Source organism: Chaetura pelagica, unplaced genomic scaffold (assembly GCF_000747805.2).
Source record: "Chaetura pelagica isolate M959 unplaced genomic scaffold, ChaPel_1.0 scaffold138, whole genome shotgun sequence".
Taxonomy (NCBI): domain Eukaryota; kingdom Metazoa; phylum Chordata; class Aves; order Apodiformes; family Apodidae; genus Chaetura; species Chaetura pelagica.
Window position 1 is genome coordinate 226,464 of NW_009954215.1, and position 10,997 is coordinate 237,460.

Sequence of the window (10,997 nt, forward strand, 5' to 3'; positions counted from 1 at the left end):
ACGGGACTTGGCTGGGGCACGTCTTCCTGCTCAGGATGCGCCGCTCCCAAGTTGGGCAGTGAATTTGCTGGTAAATTTTCCCACCAAAGGCTCAGAACCCTTAAGTCAAATGTGAAAGAGAATGAGGCAAATCATTTGCTGGAGTACAAAAAAAAAAAGAGTTGTTTACTTTTGCAAAGCAAGTGGTTTTAATAAAAACTTGATGACACTTCCTGCGCATTATAAACAGCAGAACACAGGTCTTCTGCCAGAACAGACACGCCGAGTGCAGCTTTTGGCTTTTACAATTGTTCTCTTTTTCACTGTGAGCTGGGCCTCACTTTTTACTCCCCCTATATTTATCCCATCCCAGAGGAATACATCTGGTCCAGGAATATAGTTAGCACATTGCTTACAAACCAGTTTGCATGGGCCAGGAACAAACTGTTAATGTCTAGTAAAGGGAAAACCATTTATAATCATGGAATATGTAAAAGAAACAACTCGGCTCTTCACTGCTCAGCCCCCTGACCTGTAGGTGCCAGGCACTCCATTAAACCTGCCATTTTAAAAAAATCTGTTTCATATCAAGAACACAGTACATTTTTAGAGAAACACCACCTTTACTACAAAACCATGTAAATGATTATATACAAAATGGTTACTGGAATTTGGTTTTGTACTTCAGTGACAGAAATAGCTAGCTGCTGACGTTTATTTACGCTTCCTTAGTACTAGGTACATAACACCACTGATAAGGGTAAAGGCAAATGCAATCCAGGCTAAGACAAAGGAGTAGCCATACTGGCCTCCAGCAACTTCAATGCCGTATTGATTGCTCTTGTGTAGCTCTTCATGCCTGTCTGTATAAATGGAAGCTGCAATCATAACACACAGACCTGGAGGAGAAAGAAAAAAGTAAAGTTTAGCATCTTAGAACATTATCAATATGCATAACAGCTATTCACTGACCCTCTTCTGTTAGCTGCTTCCACCAATGGCCTTCCTGTCCTTTTTTGCAGGCACTCGTTTTCCATCCTCAAACTAAACTGGGAGCATTTCAGGACACATTTTCAATTTCTTTGGCACTGCTTAAATCTGAAGTGCTGTGGTGTATTTATGTCATTCGCAGTGAACACAAAATTATTCTAAACTTCTGGATAATTTTAAAGTCTAACAAAAAATTAAGGCAGTGCCTGCCTGTAACAATTACAGATTTAGCTAATTTGATCAAGCAACTCAGAATCTCAAATTGACTCCCTTCAAAGTTTAAATTACTTTATTCCAAGCAGAGATGTCATCCATGCTTTAACTGCCTAAGTAGATCAGAATGGAGCAGCTTGTTGTTTAAACAAATATGAAGGATAAACCAGGACCTCAAAAGCCCTACAAATTTCTCATGCAGCTCATTCTTTTTGAAACCTTTTCCCCCTTCCCTTTCTCACTTCCATGTAAACATCATTAAAGTCACAAGTGTTGAAAAATCACTCACATGACAGGAGCTGGATAATAGAGGTTAACACAAATCTTTCTCCTTGCTTTAGACGGAAGAGTTGAAGAATGAAAACCAGAAATGACACACAACAGAAAATAGTAGATAGGATCATGGTGGCCTGAACAGCCTGAATTGATGGATACTCTGCAAAAACAAAAGCAGTCTTGATTAAAAATAGTTTCTATCTTTGACTACTTCCGCAGTGAGCAGAGCTCAGCAGATACAGCAAACCAGTTGTGCATGCACTGCCTAGGGTAGTTCTCTGCTTCCTTCTTATTGATACAGCCAGTGGTTTAAGGACACTTAAAAGCTTTTCATAAAACTGAATAAAGATACTGAAGAGACTATTTCTCCCACACCACATCCATTTATGTACTAAAAGCACAGTGAAACTGTCCCAAATGGCTGAAAAGTGCAGATCCAAGCCTCTAACCAGACCTGGAGACAGCTCTATCCCATAAGATGTAAGCAGACAGCATATCCACACTGGGCTCAAAAAGATGCCTTTGATTAAGATTTTTCATCCTGTCAATTACTCTCCTATAACTAAGAGTTAAGCAACTAACAGATTTGTGTAACTGCTGCAATGATACAGCCAAGCTAAGCTACATGTAGTTACCTCCTTATAGCACCTGCCCCGTCGTCCCCACTAACAATGTGGTTAGTAGGTCTGTAACTGAGCTGCTCATAGTCTAGCTGCTTCAGGTACCTAATCTCAAGAGAGGCACAGCAATACAGACATCAAATGCAAATTCTTTCAATTCCTGCTAGCTTAGATATGCCTGTGCACAATGGATCCTCTCACTGCAGCATAGATACGCTCTAAACTAAATTGATGCTAGGAAAGTTACTTCATGAATACAGGACTCTCCAAATCATCTACATCTTTATTATACGTAAAGACTGAAAGTACAGAAATAAAGTAATTGTGACATTTGAGGGTTTTCTTGGTTTTTGCAAAGCAGGCTGTTAGGCTGTGCTACATACTAAGTCCTCTTCATTAAAACTTCAACTTGAGTTCTGACTTTGTTCCACTTTTCCCCGCATCCCTGTACAAAGCCATTATTTTTAAGTTCTTCTTTGGGAGATGAAAGTTCAATTCTGAGGAAAATTCTATCACTTCAGCCACATTTCCAAATGACTTCACTGGTTTTACTTGCTCTAATTTTTTTATGAATACTTCAGCACATTTATTTGTGTTTACTCTCTTGCACTGGGCTTCCAGTGTACCAAACAGCTCCTTTACTTCTTCTTACAGAAGCTGTCGGAACAGTTTGTTTTTCCAAAAGAAAAAGCCAGTATTAAAGTTTTTAGAAGACCTGAGTAGTTAGAGCATGCAGCTTTTTAAACAAATATAGTATTGCTCCTGCAAATTTCACTGTGATTTCACCAGATCTCCTACTAAAGGAACTAAGACACAGGCATGGAGAGACACTCACCTGTGAATTGATCAGTAATAGCAATACAGATATTAGTGTTTGTGACACACATTCTCCAGACATCTGTAGAAAAATTTTCTCCTACCCACCAGGCCTGAAAAGTGAAAAGTAAAAAGTAAAGAGTTAATACAAGTGAAAAAACAAACAAACAAACAAACAAACAAAAACACACCACAAAATTCCACAGCTGTCCAAGATTCTCCTGATCAGATCCATCCACTGGAACAACTTTCTCTTCAGTTTTGATAATTAACTATTCAAACAAAATCTGAGCTCTAATGGCATTTTGGAATAAAGGGTATATCATTTTCATTTTAGACCTGTGTAAAGTAGGAAAGGGAACAGATGGCAATCTTAAACATCCCAAAGCACAAGAGATTTTCCACTGTTTAGGCAGAAATTGTGAATAGTCTGTAATTGCTCAGTTCTTAAGATACCTAGACAAGACCTGCTTCGTTCATCCAGATGCTGTCACTTTAAAGGCACAGGTTTTTCTAATTCAGAGGAAACAGCAGGGTATACATCTATGAAATAGAAGGTCTTTATAAGTTTCCTGGTTCCTGACACTGAATTGAATTAACCTCAGCTTCAAGTAGCTGTGCTGTCGATGTGCAAATGCACTATGTACACTCTGGCATCTGACTGGAAGTGACTAGCAACAAGGTAAGATTCCCCCAAGGTATTTCTATTTTGATGTTTTAACATTTAATACAAAATAGTATTACAGTAACTGAACAGATTTTTATGATAGCCTGGGAAATGTTGCAAGCACTCCACAGAAGTGGAATTTCCTCAGGAAAACCATTTCCATTCCAACAGCTACCCAGGCCTTTGTTTTGACTAGAGTTGAAAAAATACAACTTTTAAATATGACTCCTGGTAGCGTCTGCTGCTTAAATAGCCATTCCAGAAACCTCAAAGCTTACTGTGCAGCTTTGAAAACAATACTGCCATAAAACTGCAATATATCATGATAGCAGGCAGATGTGTAGTAGTAACAGTGTTTTAAGAAAAAGCATGACTTTCTCAGGATACCATTCATTTACATTTTGCAGTCCAATTTCAACATATTATTTTTCAGCTCTGAGCACTGTATAATCCTTTCAGAGTTATTTTCATGACTATAATAAGACTCAGAAGATAATAAAAATCCAATACAAAGTGGTTACACAGTTTTAGTTTGTTTAAAAGTAGCTAATGACACAAAGCAGAGTGCATGGGGGTTTATTACTATAATAATTTGATTTGTATGTAGCAGATCTGAACTAAGAGTCCACTGTCCTAACTTGCTAAATGTCCAAAGGAGTAGGGTAAGACAACCTGCTCTAGTGCTCAATTAATGACCTACTACAATGGAACAAATCAACCAGCTGACTGAAAGATAACATCTGAGTTTGTACAATTTTGCAATAAAAAGTTGTAGGTAACAGATCATTTAACTTGGAGCACAGTCTTAGAAATTACTACAGAATTCAAAGCTGATTCTCTGAATAAAGAATTCTCAGCAGACAATTTTTTTTTTTAATCCTATAAGCCTGTACATACACCAAACCTATTAGAAAAAGACTCCAGGGGACAGTGAATAATACTAATCAGGATAGTGAGCTGGTTTGGAACGAGGAAAATTCAGTTAAGAGATAGATGTAAATACTGGAAGGTAAACTCTTTCTGGTCACAAAAATAAAAAGGAAATTTGAAAGGAGTGCAATGTAAATTATTCTAAAACTTGGTGCTGAAACTGCTTAACTGCATGGAAACAGATACATTCATGGGTCTCTTTCATTATTTAATTGGACATCTTGGACAACTAATTGTAAGGTAAAGCATAACTTAACTGAAATTATCCACACACACTAATCATGAGCTATTTGACTACATGTACGTGACACAAAAGGACAATAGATTCCACCCCTCCCATTCTCTCATATCTGGCTGAACCAAGTCTCACAGTTCTACCTGCAAGCATGGTAGTATTTGTAAATATCTCCCCAGCCAAGTATCTCACAGGGGAGATTAGCTGCATAATGTGAGCCTATAACATTGGAATGGCATGTCCTGAAACAGGCTTATCCATGCATACCAGCAAAATGCATATTTAAGGCATCTTTTCTTACAAAAAGGTGTAAGTAGGCCAGTGTGCCTAACAAAGTTATGTGCTTTCAATAAGCAAGTTGAAGACAACTGGGGAAGAACGTTTATGAAGCAAAGAAATATGTGTGTCTTTCAGAGAAAAAGAGAAGAAACAGCACTTACATTGTCAATGGTTGAGATGAACAGCAGTGCTGCTGAGGTTATGTGAAACACAATAATGAAAGCCAGCAGAATCAACATCCTTGATCTGTGGAGGCCTTAGTCTGAGATAAATCTGTTAAAAATAAGAGCATATATGAACAGTCTTTAAAAGCTTTCACCTGATCAACCTGCGATTAGGCTATTTCACTGTGGCTGTGAGTAGTCGAGGTCAGTGTGAGTCTATTTCAGAGCGAGGTGCTGTTAAGAGTCAGGAATATTGTATGTGGTTTCAGTCCCCAGCACACATTCTTTCTCCTGACAAAGGTTTTATTTAATCAGACTTTACATCAGCCTAACAGCTTTCTGTTTGTTACATGTGATACGTAACCAGCACCACTAGCACTGAAATGAATCACAACTTGAAATGAAGCCAAGAGGTGCATTTTGCAACCTGCCAGTAGGACAGCTGCGGTGAGTAAACAGAAGTTTCTTTCTGTGTGATTCTCCAGCCAGGATATAAAACACTCCTTCATCTTGACTTTTAGAGAAGTACTTTTCAGATTACAGCCTCATTTGCATGTGATGCTAGAATTTCCACTGGCTGAAGTAAGGCCTTGTTTCAACCATGCTTCCAAAGTAGGAAGAAATGCAGGTTTCAAAAGGATGCTCACAGAACAAAATTAAGAGCATCAAGAACTTCCTCCTAGGTTTAGTAACAACCATGTTGTATCTTAGATGTCATGCAGGTTGCCTTTTCTTCATATAGTTACAAGTTTTACCCACTGATGAATGACTTCAGGCTACCATTTTCCCCAACATATTGCTCTTACTGGTAGGGTTGAATAAACCTATTAGTCACGTAATAATCCAGTTAGTTATGTTATGTTCAGTCATTCAATACCCTCTGTTTAGTCCACCTATCCACTGCATACCTTATGTAATCTGTTTATTGCCATGGCACATCTCAAATGAAAAAAAAAAAAAGAAAATTAAAAAAAATTCATATGTACAAAGGAACCACAAACTTTATTTGAATTGGAACCCCCAGGAAATACACAGGCACACAGCAAATAGATCAGGGAAAGTTACTGTAATTAACAGATAGAAACGTATAATTGCTGGGTGTGCCTATTGTCTTTTCCTTCTTGTGTAAAAATGCCTGCCAATGAATACGTGCTATATTCTATTAGGAATCTGCACTCTTGCAGACATTCCCATTGCATTTAATATGCCCCATGCTGAAGTGTTCTCTGCATGTGATCACTCATGGGTACATTCATGCATCTTTCTCCACTTCGCTTCAGACACATTCTCCTGTGTCAAATTACCCTGTTCACATAACACAACAAATACTCAAAAGAAAAGGCCATTAGAATTTCTTTTTAAGACTTCTATAATTTTTTTCATGTCTAACCCTCTCTCCCCTACTGCCATTTACTAGAATCACAAACCACATGGAGAATTTAACCGAATAAAAGGACTACTTTGACAGCATTTTTAAAGCAGTTCCAATGGCATTTTCATCAGGCCAAAATATAACTACTCTGCAAAACTTTAACAAAAAGGTAACAGACAGCATATGAACAAGCTGAATAGAGGCTAGAAGTTCCAGACTAATCCTTTGCATCTACACCAGAGCAGAGCATTTCCTGCAGTACAGCGTTACAACAAGCACAAAGCCAAACAGAACTAAAGTGCTTTTGAGAAAAGGAAAATTGATCAGCTAACCTTCTAGCTGTATCTAACTGGAATGACTATATGGGAAAGCTAAAATAAGGAAAGGAGCTACTCAAGTTTTTATTCCTCTCCATTTTCTCACTGTTAAACTTTTCCTTCTCAGCCACAACAAAGAACAGAAGTGACAGGTTCCCGCAAAGAGCTGATTCTGCTGAATGACTCTAGATTCTCTGAATCTAGTTCTGCTTCTAGAAATGTCATTCATGGCTCTCTATCAAGCCTTTCTTGAATGAAAGGAAGAAGGAAAAGGAGATATTCTGTGGTTTTGTATGATGCCACAACCAAATATTTGTATTGTAAAATGTACCAGTCTTCACACAGCTCTCCCTTGTCTTGTGGTTAGGGTTTTTTTCTGAGTTTCATTTGTTGCACAGATGGTATCTAAGGAGACAATAACCAACAGACATCTACCACAAAAGGAACAAGAATCAAATTGTACTCAGTATTATTTTAAGAATAACAATACAATTTCATCTTATTACATGAAGCACCATAAAGTAATAAAGACAGAAAGATTTAACCTAATTAAAAACAATCTTACAAAATCAAGACTTGCCAGTACAGAAAAATCCACTTAATCTTCAATCATGTGAATGTTTTTGTTTTACTGCTTTCACCCATAAACAGAAGTGTTTCAAACAGGATAAATAAACATGTACGGGTGATCTGGAGAAGACATTTTATGTTTTACCCAAATAAAGCCAAGATAGAATGAAAGAGCTTTTTGTTTTGTCTTAAAAAAAAAAAAAAAAATTAAGGACAGCAAGAATAGTTTGATGTTTCTGTTCTGTAGAAACTTCATAACTGACATTTTGAGATATTTCCTCCTGACTTGCTGGCAACGGTTCCTTTCATCAGCTGCTATAAGGTCTGTGCACACAGTGCTACAACTATACACTGACACAGGATTTGAATATGCTGAGGAAAAGAAGGAGACAGACCAATTCCAAATCATTGATACCAGGAAAAGACGACAACAACTTGTTACCCAATCTGTCATGCCTGAGCAGGAATCTGTGGGCTTAAATCACTCCTAGCAACTTTCTCTTCCCATGGAGACCAAGAAGGAGTGTCTGGGTCATTACAGCCTGCACAAGGAGTAATGAGGGGAGAAGGGTCTTCCATCTATGCTCTATATAATCTGTGTGCAGGAAGCAAAGAGCAGCTCCCTTCTTCTAAGATCACAGAATCATTCTGGTTGGAAAAGACCTTTAAGATCATCGAGTTCAATCAAAGATGCAGCCAGCATTGACACAGAAGCTACTACAGTATCTGCATCCCTCTCAAGGCAGAAATTCTGGACTTCATCTTTCAGGAGGAACTATCAGCAATCAGTCCTCTTCCACTCCTGACAATGCTGGAATTTAAAAGTTTATTTTGGAGACTCCAATCCCTCACCAAGAAGGTATTCCTTCCCTGATCCTGTGAGGATAGACTGCCTGGGTACCTCTCCTAGCAGCTGGCAGCTCCTTTCCTCTCTCTATGAGCAAGGGAAGGGCATATTTATGCTTTCACATAGAGTGTGCATTATCATTCAGAATTCTTACTTCAAGTGTTTATTACTAACCAAACACTTTGGTAACATCCTATCCTGCATACTAACTGTAGTCCCCTTTGTTTCTTACTCACAATTAGCTGTTTCTCAAGGGCTCTCTTCAGGTTCCCAGTTGTTCCTGGTTCTTTTAGCAGCAGCTGTAACCCCTGCTAAAGCTTGCCAGACCAACAGCCTGCCACCTGGCAGTGGCTTTGCCTCACTCCTTGAAAATGGAGGGTGCCTGCAAGAACAAGCAAGCTGGCACTACTAGTGCCGACCTGGCTGAGCTAGTTCTGCTCAATAGAACAACCAGCAGTTTGGATTAGATTAAAATCCTACAATATCTTACATTTAGTTTATGCAGCCATGAGAAAATATTGCATAAAAGGTGCTGTTAATAAGAACAGAAAATACATTTTTTAAATCACACGATTTTGATATGCTAGTGCTTTGTACTATTGCCCTAAACAAGAATCAATAACTACATTAAAAAGCTGCACAGAAATTATTAGATTCTTCAAGTAAAACTCTGGCATCAAAGTGTGATGTAATAGGGGGTTCTGTTGCATTTTTTCGATTGCTCTTTTGCAGCTTTGGAAGCACTGCCCTATCATCAGTGCTAACACATGCTGCTATGAAAAGCGTTCTTGTTCTTACTGGAGTCTTGCTCTTAACTGAACCATTGGTCAAGTCTTCTGTTTTAGCCTCTTGATGACAGGTAAGAATATTTGGATTGAACAAAAAAAGCTTTCTGAGCAGATTAATTTTTTACTTTCTATCATCTGAAGTCATATGCACTATGGTCTCAAGTCAGGGTGTTTGATTTTTAAGTACACTGCCTTTAGGCATGGATGAAGACTAGGATGATGCAATAGACACTGTTCATCATTCCCCAAAGTGGTTTGAATTCTTTTAATAGTTTTTACACACACATACACAAAAAGCTTTTTGGACACACTATAATTGTATTTCAATAGACATGATGGAGCCACTCTTCTCAGAATTACACGATGAGAAGACCAGAGGCAACAGTCACAAGTTACAACAAGGAATAGCCCAATTGTGGAAAATGTATTAATTATATTCAATGAGCATGATTAAGCACTGGAAAAGGGCCCAAGAGACTGTGGGATCTCCATTCTTGGACACGCTTCATACCTTGACTGAAGCAAGGCCCAGAGCATCCTGAACTCCCAGCTTGGAGCAGGAGTCTGGACTGGAGAGACCTCCAGAGGCCCCTTCCAGCTCTGTTCTCCTGTCAATATGCAGCAATGTCAGGAGCCTCCCTGTACTAATCCCCAGCAAAGCTCTGACAAAAGAGAACATAAAATTTGACTTAGCTCATCACATGTGACATTAAAAACCGATTTTGGGGTTATAATAAGAATAACACTGGATGTCAACACGAATTCTTCAATTTAATACCCCTTTACAAAGGACGCTGTAGGGCAGATATGCACAGGTACAGCTGAGTTAGAAGTGCAGATTGCCATGGAGTCCAGAATGAGTAAGTTATGAGAACCCTACTGAACACATCCAGATTGGCTGTGGCAATCAGGTTTTCCACAAATGGCAGTAAATTGCAGGGCACTTACACAAAACATATTGAAAACAGAAGGGCAGTTATACTAACAAAGATTCTTACAATGAGTGCAGAACTGTTTCTGGCCAATACTCCAGTGCTACCAGATTTTGCACAGAGAGGTAAGTGTAGCACTCACATTTATCTTTAATCTTTTCTGTAATACAGACTATTGGAAGCAGTAATTTGCACTTCTGCTACAAGAGCCTATGTGCTTTACAAGAGGTGGCTGAGAAGTGCCTCTGAGATAATCTCCTAGACATGCAGAGGCAAGTACCTTTTTACAAGATAAAACAATATGACAACCACACAAGTGCACAGAAAAAAAGAAGTATGCAGTCCAGGGTTCCAAACATTTCTATACTTATTGAGCAAACACATTACAAAACTGGATTGCCTCCCTATGTCTAACCCCGTCCCCACACACAAAAAAGCTTCAGTTTATCTTTAAGATAAACTTTATCTTCTTTTCCAGCAGTACAAAGAAACGTGTGTTTGATTTTTTTCTGCTTAGTGCAGCAAGCAAGCAAAAAGGAAACCTTTTTGCTGCAAAAAGCCTTTGAAAGTTGTTAGCAGAAAGTTTACCACTGCTTTCCAGTCCAGATGTCAGCTCCTCAACCCATGCTTTCCTTCCCATGTGGTTAAATTCTATTTCTCATGTTTGTGCATACTTGGTTGTTGCAACCAGAGAAACACGTACGTAGCACAGTATGTTTATCCTCGGCTCATTTGCATTCAGAAGGCTTAAGCTTATCCTACAACATTGTCTGCTGCCCTCACTTCATAAGATTAAGTCAGGTTTTTTTGTATCATCTTCATTCTGAGTCCATGTATGAAGAAAATCTCAACACAGACAATCCTGGTCTATACTAGAAAAATGGTGAAAACACCACAGAACAGCTCCTGCTGTTCAGCTCCTACTGACCCAGGCCAGAGGTGTGCAGACTATGTGCTCGACACCCACATCTGGTCTGCTGAACAGACAGACACACCCAAAAG

The 10,997-nt window shown here is 38.8% G+C and overlaps 1 protein-coding gene across 1 annotated transcript; it reads right to left on the bottom strand.

Moving 5' to 3' along the window:
* Positions 1 to 582: 582 nt before the first annotated feature.
* EMP2 (epithelial membrane protein 2) lies at positions 583 to 5,278 on the bottom strand. The gene is made up of 4 exons (XM_010003198.1): positions 5,167 to 5,278; positions 2,914 to 3,007; positions 1,472 to 1,618; positions 583 to 878 (listed from the first exon to the last, which is right to left on the bottom strand). Exons 1-4 carry the CDS (start codon positions 5,242 to 5,244, stop codon positions 694 to 696), a joined length of 504 nt encoding a protein of 167 aa, XP_010001500.1. The 5' UTR covers positions 5,245 to 5,278; the 3' UTR covers positions 583 to 693.
* Positions 5,279 to 10,997: the final 5,719 nt, after the last annotated feature.